The sequence below is a fragment of the Calypte anna genome, chromosome 2 (assembly GCF_003957555.1).
Source record: "Calypte anna isolate BGI_N300 chromosome 2, bCalAnn1_v1.p, whole genome shotgun sequence".
Lineage (NCBI taxonomy): Eukaryota > Metazoa > Chordata > Aves > Apodiformes > Trochilidae > Calypte > Calypte anna.
Window position 1 is genome coordinate 31267698 of NC_044245.1, and position 19646 is coordinate 31287343.

General features: G+C 41.9%; 1 protein-coding gene across 1 annotated transcript in view; it reads left to right on the plus strand.

The window, feature by feature from the left end:
• The first annotated feature begins 555 nt into the window (after positions 1-555).
• ITGB8 (integrin subunit beta 8) overlaps positions 556-19646 on the plus strand; it is a 49456-nt gene continuing 30365 nt past the window's right edge. The window contains exons 1-2 of the mRNA XM_030445802.1: positions 556-750; positions 17544-17629. Coding sequence (XP_030301662.1) covers positions 606-750; positions 17544-17629 — 231 coding nt within the window. The 5' untranslated portion in view covers positions 556-605. The remainder of the gene's footprint in view (positions 751-17543; positions 17630-19646) is intronic.

Below are 19646 nucleotides of genomic sequence, written 5' to 3' on the forward strand. Positions count from 1 at the left end.
CGGCTCTGCGGGAGGCCTGGGCTGCAGGGGCGGCCCAGCGCCGCCGGCCGCGCTCCCGTGCCCACCGCTCCCCAAGCCCGGCCCCGCGGCGCGGAGAAGCGACTCCGACGGCAGCTCGGGACGGCGGCGGCCAGCGCCCACCTGGCGGCGCGGCCCTTCGGCGGGGGACGACAGGAGAGTGGGGCGGGGACAGCCGCCGGGCGGTAGTTTCCCTGAGGGAGGTGCGGAGCCGGGGCTACCGCCGCTCCCCGCGCGGTGTCAAGTGCCTCCCCGCGGCCGGGCGCCCCTTACGCGCCGGGCTGGAAGCGGATGGAGGGAGCAGCTCTCCGCGCTCGGCCCGGGCACCGTCGCCGGCGCTGCCGCCGGGGGGCCGCCCCTGGCGGGGCGCGGGGGCGCGACGGGCGCTGCCCCTAAGGTGCTGCGTCCCGCTCCCGCCCCGCCGCCGCCCTGCGCTCTACCTGTGCCGGGCCCGCCGCAGCCGCCGCCCCTCCCCCGGCCCCGCCGCCGCCCCCGCGGGGGCCGGGACTGAGCTCGCCGCTGCGCCGAGACGCGGCTCCGAGGAGAGGGCGAGGGAGCGGGAAGGGGAACGGTGCCGGCCGCGGCGCATGATGTGGGTGCCGCTGCTGGCGTGCCTCACCGCGGGGATCGTCTCCGTGCCCAAGTGCCACCGCGGCCCCGGAGCCCTCCTGGGGGCGGCCCGGCTGCTGGCGGCCGTGCCGCTGGCGGCCGTGCCGGGACTCTGCCAGCGCCGTAAGTTTCCGAGCCCTTCGGGCTGCTCTCCGTGCCCTTGGCTGTTTGGGGTTGTGGCTGGGTTTGAGTTTCGCGCAGGGGCCGTGCTGGGGCAGAGGGTATGCCCAGCTTGGGTGGCTGTCCCCGGCCCACAGCCTGACAGCTGCGGCTGCCCGGCGCCGCGGGCACACCCCGTCCCTGCCGGGCGGAGGGTACCTGCAGCGGGAGCCGGGCTGGAGCGATGGCCCCTGCCTAAATTTCCCACTGCCAGAGCACCGCTAGTGCGAACTCAGCTCTGTGCTGGGGGCGTCCAGCATTGGCAGAGCCGTGGCAGCTCCCCGGCAGCGTGGGGAGCCCACGAGGAGTGTCACGCTTCAGGGTCCTGCGGCTGCCGAGGAGCCCGGTCACCCTCCGCAAGCTTCGGAGAAGCGGCATACAGAGCCCCCGGGGGGGTCACAAGCTGCGGGGGTAGACACTTCTTGGGGAAGAAGGCACTCGGTTTTACATCGTTCATGTGGCATTTAGTAGCAGCGTTTAAAACTGGTAAGAGTTAGGCGAAGATTGTCGTCTCTTTACTTTGGGATTACTTGCATGGTGACAGTCCCTGATACTGGTGGTGGCCAAGGCTCTGGTATATGAGGGTCACCTCTCAAGTTGTGGAAGGGCTTCCCCAACCCCCGGGCAGCAGTTTTGATGCTTGCAGGCTGAGAGCAGTCTGAGCAAATGCACCCTAGATCGTACAGCAGTTAAATCAGGCAGAGCTATCAGGTTAGTGAAGTATTTCATAAAGGACCTTTGACAGTAGTGGTCAGAAAAGCAGATCGAGTTGTCAGTCACTTTTCTTTATTTTTTTCCTCTTTTGCTATAATTGCAAGTTTAAGCCTGTAGTTGATTTTAAATGTAACCTCTAAAAATAAGATTTACAATGGGAACAATGTATTACTCTTAAGTTCTTTATTGCATGTGTGACAAATTCATGCCTAATTCAGTGGGATTTGCCCAGTGCTATGAAAAACAATGGAATAATTTGTTAACTTTCATAGGATAATTTATTTTACTTTTTTGGCTTCATATTTTGGATTCAAAACCAAACTAAATGTCAATAGGAAAAATAAAATATAATATTCTTAAATCTCTTATGAAACATGACATCTTGTATTTAGTATCCCAGAATCTTTTTTTATGCAGTGTAATTGAGCTGAAAGGCTAATTGAAACTTCATGGAGAGAACAGTTCTGTGCCTGAGTGTAATGCTGTTGTTGCTCATGAGTGTAACTCCTGGGTACACACTAGTGCAAATAATTCATCGGGACAGAATGTCATAGAGAAGCACTGAGCATGGGGCTTTTGCACCAAAGAATGCTGGCTCTGTGTTGCGCTTAGTAGTGAAAATATACGTGTGATGTGTCATGGGTTACAAGTTTATTGTGACAGCAGCTCCCAGATTGGGCAGACTGACTCGGATAGCCCATGCTTTTTCCTCTTCATTTGAAACCTCTGCTAATTCATGAAAGCTGAAAATCACACTGAATTCTTTCCTTCATACATAATCACTTTACAGGCTAGAACCACAATTGAAGCAAGAAGAGTGTTTTGTTTTTCTGTGAATGAGCACGTGAATTTTTTCATTATTATTGGTGGTGGTGTGTGGCAGCACTATCAGCCAGTGCAGGACCACCTGGATTCTTTGGACTTCCAAAAACTGCTCTGAGAGACACTGGGCAGCAGCTCCAAGTACAGCTATTTGGCAGCCCAGCTTTGTTGAAGCAGCCACTCCTCTTTGCTTCTGCCCTGACAGTGCTGGGCATGGAGAAGAGTGTCATGCTGTCCCCGTGCCATCAGCAAGATCAGTTTATTTATGTGCAGAGTTGGCAGAACCTGCCTATCTGTTGCATTCAACCTCCAGTTCTAAAAGAGAGTGGAAGGAATATGAAATGTACATGGAACTCAATTGAATTCATTCCTGTTGGAGTATTTGTGGCTCTTCTAAATAAATAAAAATGGACAGTGTGATGCTACCTGAGGTTTTTGTTCTGGGAATTGAAGTTTGAGACGTGAGTTGTTACTTCTTGGTAATAAGTAAAGGTAGAAGAATTTGGCCCTGTGTTTGGAGTTACAAGAGGCTCAAAAGGAAATCTCACAAAGCTGTTTGAGCTTACAGAACCAAATTAAAGGTTCTGTAAGCTCAGATAAAAAGGTTAGTGTAGCTGCTTTCTACAAAGGGTGCCTTGTTCAGTAAGTCTTGCCAAAGGAAATTTGCAGTTCACTAAGCCAACCAAAACAAATACCTGACATAAGAATGAAGCTTGTTTCGTAGTGGTTTCTACAGATCTCAAATTTATATTTGAACAATAAAACCTGACAAAATCCTAGAGATGTAAACCAGTGAACTGAAAAAAAGATGGTTTCTTCAGCAAGAACATGTGTATGCATTGTGTGAACCAGCTGTGTAAGTGCTCTCTTCCGTGCAGACAAGTCAGTTCCCTTGCATGGTTCAGAAACTAACCTGTTGAAACTCTAGGGTTTTTTTCCTGCTGTATTAACACATTAAATTTGTAGGAGCTTAAATACTGAGAAATACTGATTGATTGGTCGAGGTTAACTGAGGATATTGGTTCATATTTCAGCAGTGTCTCAAAACAAAGGTTTTACATATATTAAAATTTTAAAAATAAAGTGTTTGGTGCTTTCAGATATATCTAGGTAGTTATTCCTCTATGAAGGTCAAATAAGCCGTTTACTTCTGATGTTTACACAGGGACGGGATGGTCCTAATTTAATCCTAAATCACACAAACTATTCTGTTATATAGTCATGGTTGGCAAAAATCTTGACCCTTTAAAAGATGGTATTTTCAGTCATATAGTGTCATTTGGAAAAACCATTTAGGGGTTTGGGGAAAGCAGGGGATGTGTGATCGTGGCAGGAACAACTGTTAATTGATTTATCCCTATAGCATGGCTTCTGCTGCCAAACAGATTCATTAGTGTTCACTCACTGGGTCTTTGGTGTTTTGCCAGCCTTGTCACATCATATTCTCATGCATGTTCCCTCTTGTTTGAAAGTTTCATAAATAATTACTGTGTTACTTCTCAAGGGAATATGAAAAGTCATTCAAACCACCCATGGAAGAACTGATTTTTGAGGAAAAGTTGTCAGTAAATGTCCCTGCACAAAAAGAACAAAAAAAAAAAAGTCTGAAATAAATGATACATCATTATAGCTTTAACTAGTGTTTGTTGATTTCCCTGCTGTGCTGGCCCATTTTCTTTTGGGTTTGAATGGAAGAATCTGTGTTGTATAGGATACCCAGCACTGAGACAGTTCTGCTTTTCCTAAGGCTTAAAACAATCCAAGAAGAAGAGAAAACACATTTTTAATTTCCTGAATCTGCGTGGGTGATCTGCTCCATGGGGGTGTTGGATCATCTTTGGAAAGCCAACCTGGGTGTTTTTTAGAAGGCTGTAGGTTGCAGTTCTGGGGAACAGTGAGGGGGAGGTTTGCTAGTCTGCATATTGCCCAAGGAGCATATTATACCAACAGTACACACAAATTTGCCTTGCAAATTGTACAGCTCTCATAATCTATTGCTATTTCATGTTTCTTCAGGGGTTTTATATGGTAGGGTTTTTTATGTTATATTTTTTTGGAAGTTGAATGATACTGGTGGTTGCATGGATAGTATTTACAATGTTTTCTTGCTACAGATGTTTGAGATGGGATGAGAGTAGGAAAAGAGACGAGATGGGCAATTTACCAACTAGAAGAACAATACGCCTTGCTGTTCTGGGAAGGTTGGCTCTATGTCATTTAGGACATGCTTCTGCTGAAAGAAATTGTGAAGGCAGCCTGAAAGTTGCATGCAGTGGGAATACCCTGTATTGCAGTTTGAAAAAAGCAGTAGCTTCTTTTCTGATCCTTAAGCTTTCGAGGGCTGGAGCTGCAACAAGTGAGCAAGCAGGAGTTGTACCCTACTAGTCAAGAGGCCTGAATGAATAGATTTGATTTTCCATGAAAGTAATATCTCTTAAATTTACATCTCCAGAGCATCAAAGAAGTCTGAATGTCAGCTTTAGAGAATCATAAGAAAATCTTCATTTATTAAGCCCTTATCTGGTTGTATATTCAACAAGAGGACCAATTATAATCTCTTTTATACTTCAAGTATATATTTTCAAGTCCCTAGAAAGAACACATGATGACATGTCCATGTTAATTGTGTTTTGAATTTGGGACAGTTTGTATTATTTACAGAAGGAGGTATGAGAAGAGAAGCAAATTGTGTAAGTTGGTATGGGCTGCTTAAATTTACCAAGACTTTTTTCAGAAAGTTGTGTTCGTCATCATTACTTTTGGGGAGTAAGTCCTCAGAAGCCAAGGATCTCACTTCATTAGAACAAGCCTGACATAAGAAACATTGGCCTTATTATACAACTGGAATCCATACCACATACATGAGTTATTTTATTTATCACCAATGTACATTTTAAAAACTTCATATAGTGAAGCCATGCATTTTAAGTATGAAAATGTGTATCTTAGGCAGTGGTAGAGATTTAAGGAGTTTGGTCAGGGCAAGAAGAACAAGTGGAATGGTTTCGTGTCTTGAGCTTTAACACTTGCTTGGTGTTTTAAAAATACATTAATGGCACTAAAATCATATGTTATCTTTCCAAATCATAGACTGGTTTGTGTTGCAAGGTACCTTAAAGATCATCTAGTTTCAACCCACCTGCCATGGGCAGGGACACCTCCCACTAGATCAGGTTCTTCAAAGCCCAATCCAACCTGGCCTTGAACACTTCCAGGGAGGGCATTCACAACTTCTGCGAGCAACCTGTTTTGCAGTCTCCCACCCTCACAGCCAAGAATTTCTTCTTAATATCTAATCTAAATCAATCCTTTTTCTGTTTAAAGCTGCCCTGTGACTACATGCTCTTCCAAAAGAGGCCCTCTCCGTGCCCTCTCCATCTTTCCTTAGGCCTACTTCAGGCACTGGAAAGCTTCTATGAAGTCTCCTTGGGGAGTTTCCAGGCTGACCAACCCTAGCTCTCAGCCTGTCTTCATAGGTGAAGTGCTCTAGCCCTCTGATCATCTTTGTAGTCCTCCTCTGGACACATTCGAACAGTTCCATGTCCTCCTTATGCTTGGGTCCCCAGAACTGGGCACAGTACTCCAGGCAGGATTTCATGAGAGCAGAGTAGAGAGGGAGAATCACCTCCCTTGACCTGCTGCCTGTCCTTCTTTTGATGCAGCCTGGGATACAATTGGCTTTCTGGGCTTCAAGTGCACCTTACCAGCTCATGTTGAGCTGCTCATCAACCAACATTCCCAAGTTCTTTTACCTCAGAGCTTCTCTCAATCCATTCTCCACCACACCTGTATTTGTGCTTGGGTTTGCCCCGACCTATGAGCAGGACTTTGCATTTGGCCTTACTGAACTTAATGAGGTTAGCATGGGCCCACCTCTCAAGTCTGTCAAGGTCCCTCTGGATGTCCTCTCTTCCCTCCAGTGTGCTGACCACACCACACAGTTTGGTGTCATCAGCAAACTTGCTGAGGGTGCACTTGATCCCACCATCCATGTCACCAACAAAGATATTCAACAGCTGTCCTGTGCTTTTACTGTAGCTCGTGGTGCAGATATTTTGGCATAAATCTGGCTTCTCAAATTGAATTTACTGGAAATAAAATTCTGGAGAAGAATATAAATTCCTTTGTGTTAATAAACTTTCATGGTTTGTCTTAATCAAATTCTTAAGACCTTGGTGTTTTTCTCTCCACTTATGTCCTCCTTTCCAACAAAATCTGTCTTCAAAGCTCCTCTGTGAGTCCATTACTCATTGCTGACTTTTGTCTATCCAGTGAAAAGATATCATACTTCTTTCTGATCTAGTTAAATAGGCATAATTTATGACAGACAAAGTAGGATATGATCTGTTATTCTTCCCTAAGCACTTGAACTTTATTAAAAGATTTATTTTTTTTTTTCCATTTTGGCAGTGTACATAAATGGACTTGGGCTATTTAGTTTAGCTATTGGGAAGGAAGCTGGGCTCTGATGAATTACTTCACTGTCCACTGTAATGGAACCTTTCTTCAAGAAGAAAAGTAAGCTTCTTGCCAACCATTCAGGATTCCCCCTTGTTCTAGTGGCAGAACAAGAATAACCCCTTGAGCAAAATGTGTTTCAGGATGATTGGAATTTACAGCATTATAAAGCTGCCAAAAAAGCAGCTTCTAGCTGAGTCTATATTTGCCTAAATTGAAAAGTTTGCAAAGCTCATAATTGGCTTTTTTCTTCATATGTTTCTATGCTTCCCGTGACTTCACTGTCATATGCTTGCTATTACCCATAGTGACAGTCGTGAGTCTAAAATATTAATAAATGTCAGAAGATATTAAGACAGAGATTTTAACTGTAGTTATTGGAGGAGGAAAATGATTCAGCTTCAGGTGGAATGAATTTAGCAGGTGGAATGATATCTTTATTTTTCCTCAGGCCCCTTCTCTGCCCCCTAATTTGGGATCTAAGTTGTTAGCAATAATATTTCATTGGGTTCAGATCTTGAAAACTTAAATATTTTTGGTATTTTACTGTTGTTGTAGCTGTGTTATGAATACAGGATGAGGTATGGTGGCATTGCAAAAGTAGTCCAAGTCTGATTAAACAAGTAACTGCCCTTTCCAAAATAAATTTCTTCTTGGTGTACAAGGGAATAAGGCTAAGTGAATTCCACTTGCTCTACTGCACTTAAGAGTACAATTTATTTCCATTTCATCTCTGTAGGGTGACAGGCGTTAGTACAGTTCTGAGGACAACTTGCTTCTTTCAGATGTGGGCTTTCTCTAGCTGAACCAAGATCCCACCTTCTTGTACAAACAGGACTTCCAGGAAATAATAAAACTTGAGAAGGCTTACACTCTGGCACAAAGAATGCAAAATTACCTAAATAAAACTAATGACATCAGCAAGCATGCTCTTCCAATCTAAGCAAAACTGTTGGATTGCATTTTAGTGTCAGAAATGTTGCGGCATTACTTGAGAACATTAAATAAACTACTACCTGTTTAATATATTGAATTGATGTGTTCGAAGCTGTTCCATACAGAGGCTTCAAACTGCACACCAGCAGACCATACATGTATGTGAATAATTATTGCAGAAGAACATGGAGAAGTTTGCATTAAAAGAATATATATGCACTAGTAGTTACAGTTAGTATGCAAGTCTGCATATTTTACAAGCTGTAGTCATGTTTTATGTAGTCTTCACGCCAGGTTACAAAAACCTAACAGGCTTATGAACACCTAAAGTGGAGGGTGGCCACTATCTGTTCCTAGACAGGTATGGTTGGTTTAGGGTTTTTTTGTTTGTGAAAAAAACCCACATGTATCTCCTGTTTGAGAAGTTAATTTCTCAGCATTCTCTTGGAATATCTTTGTGTTCATCCATTTCTGATCTGTATATTCATAAAAGCACTGTAGTTTTACTCACCTTTGAAGGACTTTTCATTCAGCTGTTAATCATCAAATGAGAACTGAAGAGTCTTTTGTGCTATGCTATCACACAGTTCATTAAAATATGATATCTAACTGCTTCCACATTCAAGATCATAACAGTAACAAACATAATGTAGGAGAAAATCCCAGAGAGATTTTACGTTCCATTTGTCTCAAGGCCAATAACTATGTTTCAAGACTGAAAACTCCATTGAAAAGCAAATTACTGAAATAACAAATACCAAACACTTTGTATTCCAGAAGGCAATAACGTTTTTTAAATAGCCCTGCAGAATAAGTGCTGCTCCTAGACTTGTGCACTGCATACTACAAGTCCTTAAAAAGTGGTGGTTATCCTCTCTAGTTTCTATTTAATATCCTTGGAGTTTTCTCATTGTGAATGTAAACTATATATTATGTGTCCAGTGTTTTCTTTTAAGTGAGATATGTCTTCTTGCTGCACATGCACACAGAGTTTTTCATTTGAGACTTTTGTTTACTTTTAAGAATAATTCCTGTAAGAGCACGTTTTGGTTATCATTTTGTGTTCAGAATTGAGGGACTGGTTACATTTGGTTTTCAGCTTTGACAATTATGGTCTGAAATGCAAAGTAGGTTTGTTCTAACTCACGGTGTATGCAGATAAACTGAAGTGAGCTGTTTGTAGCATTATGGACTAAGAACCTCTGGTGGTCTGAGGTGACCCTTTTAGGGAATAAATCTCTCTGAGCCATTGCCCATCCTCTGCATTGCTTCTGGGTTTGTGAATGAGGGCACAGTGTGAGGAAGATGTAGTGCTCTTATGGGGCACAAAATGGGAATTTGGAGGGAGAAGACTAAATATGCAACAAAAAGGTAGCTTAGGAAAGTGACCAGGGCTTGAGGAGGTGGTACTACAGAAGATGGTGGAAGATACAGTTCAGACTTATCTTTTATTTAAAGTTGACCTATGTAAGCAGGCAAAAAGTAGGCATTTGTATCTGCCTTTATATTCATCACAACCTCATGTTTAGGTAAAGACTTTATAGTACATCCAGGAAAATACTGACTGTTCTAGGTTGCTGATGTGCTGTTTGGTAGCAGTGCTCACTAATAGGCAGGAAATTAAATTAGCACTGAAATCCAGCAGTAGCCTTTCAGGCTTCACTTGAGCAGCATGACTGTGTCCGAGCTGGCTGACTCCAAGGGAGATTCTAGCAGCTGGAAATGACTAGAGTATAAAGATTCCTCTGCCCATGTTCTGTCCTAGGAAACAAGGGAATTAACACAGCTCTGCACATCCTGGAGTTCCTTTTAAATCAAGGGATTTAAGAAAAAGAAAAAATTTAAGCTCTCTGGTTCCATATGCTTTGCAATGGAACTGGCACAAAGCTGTGCAAACATCATCAAACCTGTGCCATAAAAGCTAATGTCTGTGGGAAATGTACCCCTTCTAATGATACAATCTCAGTAAATTGTCCTGTATGTTTTTATTTGCAAGAGACAGAATAGGCTGGTTTCAGAAGCCTAATAGGCTTTGACTCATTGTTTGCAGACGTGGATTGCATCAACAAAATATAACCATCTCTTGGAGAAGCAGGAAGTTTCATAGAAAGGAGAGGCTACAAGTGAAGCTGGCCAAGAAATAAAGATTGTGTTGTGAATAATATCAAGGTTATTTTGCTTGTTTTCATTCGCTATTGCAGCTTGGGAACAAAGTCAGACTGGAGTAGTCAATAGCTCTGTCTCCCACAGTCAAGGTCATGTTTGAGGCTGTGGTTTAAGCATTGTTTGTGAGTCATAACTGCTATACCAGTAGCTACTTTGGGCAGTACCTTTCCCAAAATGCTACTATATGCATCTTTCTAACAAAAACCAAAAAAATATTCACCTGAATTGATAAATGTACATGACAAACTTGAGTTTATATGCATCTGTGTGAGACTTCTGTTCTCCAAGGTTTCTTCTTGAATACAACATTCATATAAGCGATGGAACTTTTCCGAGGGATGGGGCTAATACACATATACACATGAAGGCTCAGAGAGGAGCCTCCTTGAAGCATAGTGTCTATATAATTCCCTAACTAAGGAAGTGTCAGTACACTGCTTGGGAACTCCCATCTCCACCTGTCATTGCACAACAGGCTTCTGATGCATTTGCTATGCTCCAGCATGAGCTATGACTGTCCCTGTCTGCTAGAGCTTTCCCAATGTCTTGGCAGAGGTCTCCACTTTTTCCTCCTCCTCCTTTGCCTTGTTCAGCATTTTCTCTCCAGTGGATTCAGTCAGAGCTTGCACATTGTGCAAAAAAAGGAAGATCTTGGTTATTTTGTTGCATAGTTTGCAGAGGTATGAACTCCTACAATGAGACAGACTGTTGCATTACTTCACATTTTGATGGCTTTTTGTATCATTCTTGCCACCCTCTGTATTGTCTCTCATGTTCACAGGGAGCTATGTTCATATGGGAATGCAGATTAATTGGGGAGCCCCAAAAGTCTTTGAGATATTGACAGAGTAGGAATGGAGCCACTAAGATTTGTGCCTTAGGAATGCTTTTCACTGCATTATTCAGATGTGGTGTATAGCTCTTATTTATGTTTCATTTGTATTTCTTACCTTCCCACCTTATTTTTTCTCTTCTCCAGAGTAGTCCATTTTTCTTTTTAGGAACAGAGTAACACTGTATTTTTTATATTTTTTATTTAAAGACTAGTAAGAAAAAAAAAAAAGTTTAAGGGTTTGTTTGTTTTGTTTGTTTTCAGGGGTGGGTTATTTGCTTGTTTGTTTTAATAGGTGTTTCTTCTCACTTTCCAAGTTTACAAATGTATTTCTCTATTTACCCACATGCCACATTTGCAGAATCATTTTTCCAGGGCTCAGTATTTACCAGGGCCAGTCATATTTTGCATCTTCCTTTTACACATCTTTTTCATAGCAAACATCTGGGACTCTTAAATGCTGAATTTTATTTAACTGCTTTCTCTTGCTGGTTAAGGATATTTTCAAATCCATGTGCAGCTCATCTCCTATGTGAACAGTGAAACTAAAGTGAACAACTTTTAATAGAGAAGTAAAACCAATTAACAAATCCAGTCTGTAGTAGAAAAAAGGGAAAGGGAAGAAAAGTTGTCTGGTATTTTTGCTCAAGTAATCTTGGGAATTTATTATAATGCATAATAGTTGGAATCTCTTTTTCTGGGCAAGGTTGAGGACCTCTTAAAGCTGATTCTGAGTTAAACCTCGTAACCTTCTTAGAACAACTAGTGGTGACACAGTGTGCTTCTAAAGCATGGCATTGAAAAGGTTAGAGAGAATTATTGCTTGTTTGGAAGAGGGGGCAGGGAAACCCTAATTCTAGGATTTGGTTTTAGGATTGGCAGCTAAAACACAGGCACTCTATTTGTCTTTGTAATCTGAGCAAGTAAGTGTCGGACACAATAATAATGGAAAAAATTCCCCCTCTGTAACATTTTTATAATGCTTTTCATTGTATCTGCATGTTCAGCCAAAGTGAATTGAGTTAAAAGTGAATTAAGTTGTGTGTTAGCTGGGACAGTTACTGCCTGTCCACTCTGCAGCAGCTCTTGAAAACAGAAAGGTAAAGATTACTGCAGGATACTGCATAAAAGCTGCAGCTTTTCACATAAGTGATGCTACATGGAGGTTATTGAAGGCCATGTTATCTGTGGAGAGGGACAGCCTGGCTGCTTGATGCCCTAGAGCAAGATTGAGTACAGAATTTAAGGCAAAAAGCTCTGTAAGGGTTAGATGGTTTCATATCTTCTTGCCTTAGCTAGTGCTCAACAGTCTGAGGACCATGATCAAGCTGCATAAGCTGCTAGTTATGTTTTGGCTTTCTCTTTTAAAAAAGCAAATGGTACACCCTCCAAAAACAGCACAAACGTGTACCAACAGTGAAGTTGATATAAATCCGAATTCTTGGCTCTGCATGAACAAAGTGCTGTCTGTTTGAAAACCTGTTTAACATCCCCTCTCCAGTGCCAGTTCACGTTACTCTCATTCCACTTCTGAGATAAATACCTTGATCATTATAAAGTTATTTTCATAACAGGGAGGTAGGATATGATTATAACATATACGATATTTGCCTTGTCTTGATTCCTCTTGTTGCTGGGAGGTTAGGCTTGCCACTCCTGTGATCACTGTAAATAGCTGCAGTTCTTGGAGCACAGTTGTATTTTGTGGAGGAGGGTGGAAAAGTGCAGTTTAACCTGCTTTACTCACTTTTTATTATATGCATATGCCTTTGCAGTTCCCAGCAGAAAAATTGGCCCTTGTTGAAAATACCTTTTGGCATACATCAGTTATAACTAAGCCAGTAGAAAATTGCCCTTAGCTTTGGCTGAAGAGTAACAGTCTTGTCTGGACTGTTTTTGGTGAAGTGGCAGGAAAAATCTCAGGTTTTTTTCAGGCGACTCATAAAAAATGTTTCTTGCTTTAGCATGTGATATTTAGAAGAAACTGAACATTTTATACTAAATCAGTTATGGTCTTAGGCTTATAACTAAATAATAAATACTTGGTGACTGAAAGCATGTCCATAAATATTGCTGTTGTAAGGGACTATGTACTTGGGAACTACAGTAGTGATGTATCCAGAATGTGTCTCGGGCATTAATAAAACTTTTTCAAAGTTCTCTTTAGTCCAAAAAAATCAGCTTTTTGAGCCAATGGTACCAAGGTTATCAATTGCCAATCTGTGACTTCATGTTGTGAAAATGGGGCTCTTGAGATTGGAGAGCTACCAGCACAGAGATATGCCTCCAGCAACACAGTATATCTCATTTGTAAAAGCATTTCATCTGCCATGATCACATTAAAAACCCAAACTGGGTTTTAAGATGTTTTCTTCTGCTGTAACAATTTAGAAAGACACACTCCTCCTCCTGCCCCATATTTTATCACATAGGTTGTATTAATAAACTAAATCAAGATTCAATAGATTCCATACGTGAACTAACCATAGTAAAAAAAAAAAAAAATTGGGACAGTTATTTTCCAGTCAGTTTTCCAATGCCTCTGGAAATATGGTGGAGTTGTTCCAATCATAGTCACATGATTTTTTATTTTGTAGCAAGTACATATTGCAATAAGGCATGGATGTTTTCTTACATGGTCAGTGGAATTTAGTTTGGGGAAATATGTGTTATGCAGATAGGATTATATATTTTAAGAAAGGAGTCTCAGAAATTACTACAGGATGAATTAGGCCAAGCTGATTATTTAGTTTACTTTGGTTTACTGATTACAATGTCTGGGAATTAATTTGGCTTATTCCTTATCTATTTAGATAGATACACAGGTCTCATTTCTCCCTGAAAACTATTTATTCTTATCAGAACACCTCTGTGTCTTGTGGTGGATGTTTCTTGATCAGTAATTTCAAAGTTCATGTCATGTCCTCCCTGCTTAGTCCCATGGTGGTCTTAACCCACTGTTACACTGCACATAAGCAGTACTTATCTTTCCTTGTTCTTTGACACTTTTACTGAATCCATCACTTCACTTTAGGATCTTGTGATGTCTTTCATCTCTGCTCTCTTTGGTATCCACTTGAAGATGGGAGTGATGTTTCTGTGCCAAAAACAATTGCATTCCTTTTATTTTCACTCCTTCAACAACTTTTTATCCTATGTCTTTGCACTTTACCAATACTGTCTAGAAAGGGGTCTGTGGCAAGCTCTACAACCCTGTGCATGTCAGTACCTACCTGGAATCCTCTCCTTCTTCTCCTTTCCTGCAATTTGTGGTAACTTTTCCTATGACTTCCACGTCTGCTCTTTCAGACTGTAGAACATAAAGCGTTGTTGTCACCTTCTAAAAAATGCAAAGAAATTTTATCATATCAGTGCTCAATGAGCTTGCTCTCATTTCACATCCAAGTCTAACTTGCTGTATTTGTTTTTATAAAAAACAAAAACCTCTTAGATTTTGTCTTGTTCTTTCCTCTCTCCTTTATTTATCCCTGCCTACCTATCCCACCCTTTAATCAGTTTTCCCTCTGTTCCAGCTCCTTCCTGGGCTGCTTTTCAGCATATTCTTTCTATCATATCTGTAAGAGTTTCTCTTTTCTGCATTTTTTTCCTCATATTTCCTATATGGCAAAAATTGTTCAACAGAAGTTTGAATGAAGTACAAATATAGGTCTGACCTTTGAAATGAATGGAATTGCCATTAACCTATATGTTATCAGTATAATGCTGCAATTGTAACTAGGCTTTCCTATATTGATAGTTGTATGTGTGCTTGAGAGCTGTGACTCCTTCCTTGGATCATCAGTTGTTCACAGTATCCTACTGAGATCTAGCTGTTCAGGTGATATGGGATTTCATCTTTGAATCCACAGCTGAAATCAGTCAAGTAAAGATGAAAAAAGGTATTTAAGTGTGTGTTTTCCAAATACAGCTTTTCACTGTGAGAAGGTGCTCCCATCACTCTGAGAGATGTTATTGCAGGTTGGAAAGTAATAGTCTGAGACAGTTATATGAGTTAAATGTAGCCAAAACTTTGAATGAAAAATTGTTTTGGTATAAAGATGGACACATTATCATGATGGACCAATTAAGAAATGTGGTCCAACCTGTGTGCAGTAATTAATTTTATTTTGTTTTCTGTATATTGTGTAATCATACTGTATGCCATGCTGAATACACTAGTGAAGAGTGTTGTTAAACAGCACTGGCAGGCAAGTTCTGTCTTGTGTAGGGGTACACTGGTCTGCAAGAACTTCATCCTTAGTGTGCCAACAGGATAGGCTATTGCTGACATTCCAGTTGAGCTGACCAAGTCATAGAATCATAGAATCATAGAATCATAGAATCATAGAATCATAGAATTAGCCGGGTTGGAAGGGACCTCAGAGATCATCTAGTCCAACCCTTGACCCACCGGAGCGGTTGCTAGACCATGGCACTGAGTGCCACATCCAGTCTTTTTTTAAATGTCTCCAGGGACGGAGAATCTACCACCTCACTGGGCAGTCCATTCCATAGCCTAATCACCCTCTCCGTGAAGAAATTCTTTCTAATATCTAACCTAAACCTCCCCTGGCACAACTTAAGACTGTGTCCTCTTGTCTTGTTGAAGGTCGTCTGTGAAAAGAGTCCAGTTCCCACCTCGCTACAGCCTCCTTTCAGGTAGTTGTAGACAGCAATGAGGTCTCCCCTGAGCCTCCTCTTCTTCAGGCTGAACAGCCCCAGCTCCCTCAGCCTCTCCTCATAGGGCCTGTGCTCGAGTCCCTTCACCAGCCTGGTTGCTCTCCTTTGGACCTGTTCCAGAACCTCTACATCCTTCTTAAACTGAGGGGCCCAGAACTGGACACAGTACTCGAGGTGTGGCCTAACCAGTGCTGAGTACAGGGGGAGAATCACCTCCCTGGACCTGCTGGTGAGCTGTTCCTGATACAGGCCAGGATGCCATTGGCCTTCTTGGCCACCTGGGCACACTGCTGGCTCATGTTCAGTTTCTTGTCAATGCAGACTCCCAGGTCCCTTTCTGCCTGGCTGCTCTCAGCCACTCTGTCCCCAGCCTGTAGCGCTGCATGGGGTTGTTATGGCCAAAGTGCAGGACCCGGCACTTGGCCTTGTTGAACCTCATCCCGTTGGAATCGGCCCAGCTCTCCAGTCTGTCCAGGTCCCTCTGCAGAGCCCTCCTGCCTTCGAGTTGGTCCACACTTCCTCCCAGCTTGGTGTCATCTGCGAATTTGCTGATGATGGACTCAATCCCTTCATCTAAGTCGTCGATAAAGATATTAAACAGAACTGGGCCCAATACTGATCCCTGGGGGACACCACTAGTGACCGGCCGCCAACTGGATGCAGCCCCGTTCAGCACCACTCTCTGGGCCCGGCCCTCCAGCCAGTTCCTAACCCAGCACAGGGTGCTCCTGTCCAAGCTGTGGGCTGACAGCTTTTTCAGGAGGATGCTGTGGGGGACGGTGTCAAAGGCCTTGCTGAAATCCAGGTAGACCACATCCACCGCCTTCCCCTCATCCACCAGGCGGGTCACCTGATCATAAAAGGAGATGAGGTTGGTCAGGCATGACCTGCCCTTCCTAAACCCGTGCTGGCTGGGTCTGATCCCTTGCCCATCCTGCAGGTGCTGTGTGATTGCACTGAGGATGATCTGTTCCATGACCCTGCCAGGCACTGAGGTCAGGCTGACGGGCCTGTAGTTTCCCAGGTCCTCCTTCCAGCCCTTTTTGTGGATTGGCGTGACATTCGCCAACTTCCAATTGTCTGGGATGTCCCCAGTGAGCCAGGACTGTTGGTAGATGATAGAGAGAGGCTTGGCGAGCTCTTCTGCCAGCTCCCTCATCACTCTTGGGTGGATCCCATCCGGTCCCATAGACTTGTGGGGGTCCAAGCAGCTCAAGAGGTCACTGACTGTGTCCTTCAATATTACAGGGGGGCTGTTTAGATTTTTATCACCTTCTATAGGCTCCAGAAGCCTGCTGTCAACAGGATAACCTGTCTTTCTGTTGAAAACTGAGGTAAAGAAGGTGTTAAATACCTCAGCCTTTTCCTCATCTTTGATAACTATATTCCCACCCATGTCCAGTACAGAATGAATATTTTCCTTGCCTTTGAAAGGGCTCTCTCTTCCTCTTAATTCTGATTGCCAAAGTTCATAGCAAAGAGTAGTAAAAGGTATAAGACAAAGCTGTGAAAAAGGAATAAAGGGCTTTGCTGATAGACCTGCTGGAAGGCACAGTTTTTGCAGCTGTTAATACAGAATGATTTCTTCAAACTGTGACACATGAAATATTGGATAAATTTGTACTTGCTTCTAAAAAAAAAAAACAACCCTAAAATCTGCCTCTTCTGGGAAACTACTCATTCCAGAAAATGCAAAGGGGAAAATTTGTAGAAGGTGAGAAAATACTTTTGGTCCCATGCAGAGTGAATAATGAATAACTCAGTCAAGTTTAATTGACTTAAAAGGAAAATCTTGATGAAGAGATAAGCTACCTGGTAATTTTTTTTCTGTTAGGCAGTAAATCCACAAGTTACATGCCAAAGATAAACTTTCACTTCTAAATAATTCTGAATCTGGATTTTAAATCTTTGGCCTCAAGAATGGACCTTATTCAATCTGTACATATAGTTCTAGACTGTAAATCTTAAAAAATGTAGCAAGTATTTCCTCACCAGGCTGCCTTTGTTCTGTTTTACTTCTGTTTGGATATATTGTCATCACTCTTAATCTGGTGAAGTAATTTTTGAAATCTTGGTTTAAAATTAGGTATTTTATAAGTCCCACATATCATCATAAATCATGAATGTTTGGTTTTGTATTTCATTGCAGCGGAAAACAGATGTGCCACTTCAAATGCAGTAACATGCACAAAATGTCTTGCTTTGGGTCCAGAGTGTGGATGGTGTGCTCAAGAGGTATGGCATTTTTTTTCTTTACTTTTTGAGTTTATGTTATAGGTGCTTCTGATCTTTATAAAGATAAAGGAATTTGCAACTGTGAAAATTATAGTGAGAATTAGCAAGAAAATCTTTAAAAGAACTCTGGAGACAGAACCTGGGAAGTCATGTGAAAAATATTTTGTTTCCAAAGGAGAAAATACAATCCTTTATTTGGAAAATAGCAGTAATTTTAAAGAAAGTGGGAACTTTTTAATGTATTCCATCAGCACTGTAGACAGCTTTGGCAGACATAGTGGTTTTGAAAGTTCAGCAGTTTTTGGCTTCAAAAGCAAAATTACTTATCAGTAATTTATATTAAGTCCTCTTTATATATCAGAGCAAGTCTATTATATATTCCTACTGCATTTAGCAAAGGTTTTTATTAACAGTGGAGTTAATTTTGACTTCACCATATATTCTGACCCTGTCACAAATGGAAAAAAAAATTTATACTCTTCTTATTTTGACACTTGAAACTGTCAGTTCTGAGACTTATCACTAATGATAGGTCTTAGGAAGCAAAAGCTATCCTGAAATTCTTACTGCTTTGTGCACTGCAAATATATTGGAATTTCTGGTTTTGTTTGACAGAAAAAAAAAACCCAAACAGCTGATTACATTATTATTTCAAGTAAGGCTGGACCATTTTAAGCACTTCAGAGAGCAAAGTTTCAACAAATATCACTGAAAATTACAAGTCTTGAGGATCACATGCAAATTATGCATAGAGCTTTCAGGTTAGCTGAGAAGGCAGGTAACTTCCTAGGGTGTTCCTGGAGAAGATAAGGAGTGGAAGGCACTGGTATAACTTTTTCTGAGATAGTTTGTCTTGGAATAATTAACTTAGTGTGCAACAAGTAATGCAACAGAGGCATGGAGGGCTTGTTTTCCAACACAAGCGTTAGGTGATGTGTGGAAGCACAGTGGATTACAGTATGGAGTCCATCACTGGGGCCTGATCTCCTGTATCACAAAGTGCACTGTTTGATCCAGCTACAGCTGTAGCTACAGCTGTAGAACAGCACTTCTTAGCTCCCCAGTGCTATGGAGCTGCAGGAGATCTCCTTCTAACCAGGTGCTCAGATTTGACCAGGTTTCACTCCTGCCCCATTTCTTTTGCTTCACTTCTCATGTCAGTCCTGAGATCTGTTTGCCATAGCCAAGGGGTTTGTCAAACCCTATTAGACCATTCTTTGATAGCCAGTTCACCTATGGACCAGCCAGTTATTGTGGAATGGCAAACACCATATTGACACAGACGAAAACTTTCCAGAGCAAAGTTACAGGGCCAGTTTTCAGCTCAGCATGCCTGCTTCATCTGAGCAATATTTTTTAATGAGAAAATTATCCTTATGAAATACTTGGGGTGCTTTACCCTTATACCCCACACAACAGATTTCAGACAATGCTACAGATCTATCCATCATTACTGATAACAAGGGGAGTATCTAAGCTCTTTATACATTTAAAAATACACCTTTTAATAATGTATTTACACAAAAAAGGGTGTATGAATAGCAGTAATATAAATAAAAATTGCCTCTTTTATGTATGTTAAAGAAGATAATGGAAAAAATATATGAGGTCAACTACAAAAATGAGTTGGAAGCTGGAAAACAATATACATGACTGATGAGTCTCATTCTTCCGGGGCTTTCTCCATTCTTTTCAGTGTCTGGATGATTATTCTCTAATACACAGTGGGCCGTATGCACTTTTTGATTGTTTATTTTCCCCACCTGCATCCGAAATATCAGAGATTGTCCATTGTTTGGTCTCCAGCTGTGTCTGGGATGGACCAATGCTTTCAGAGAGTACAAAGAATCTTGTCTTTCTTTTTTCATTGTATGATCAGGATCATGTTAATCATCAGATATGTGGTCAGGAAGGAATTTTGCACTGGATCATGTTGGCACAATTTTCACAACTTTGCCCTTTCACTGCAACAAGGGATGCACTGCTTCTGAGATCATCCTACTACTAATCACTTTTC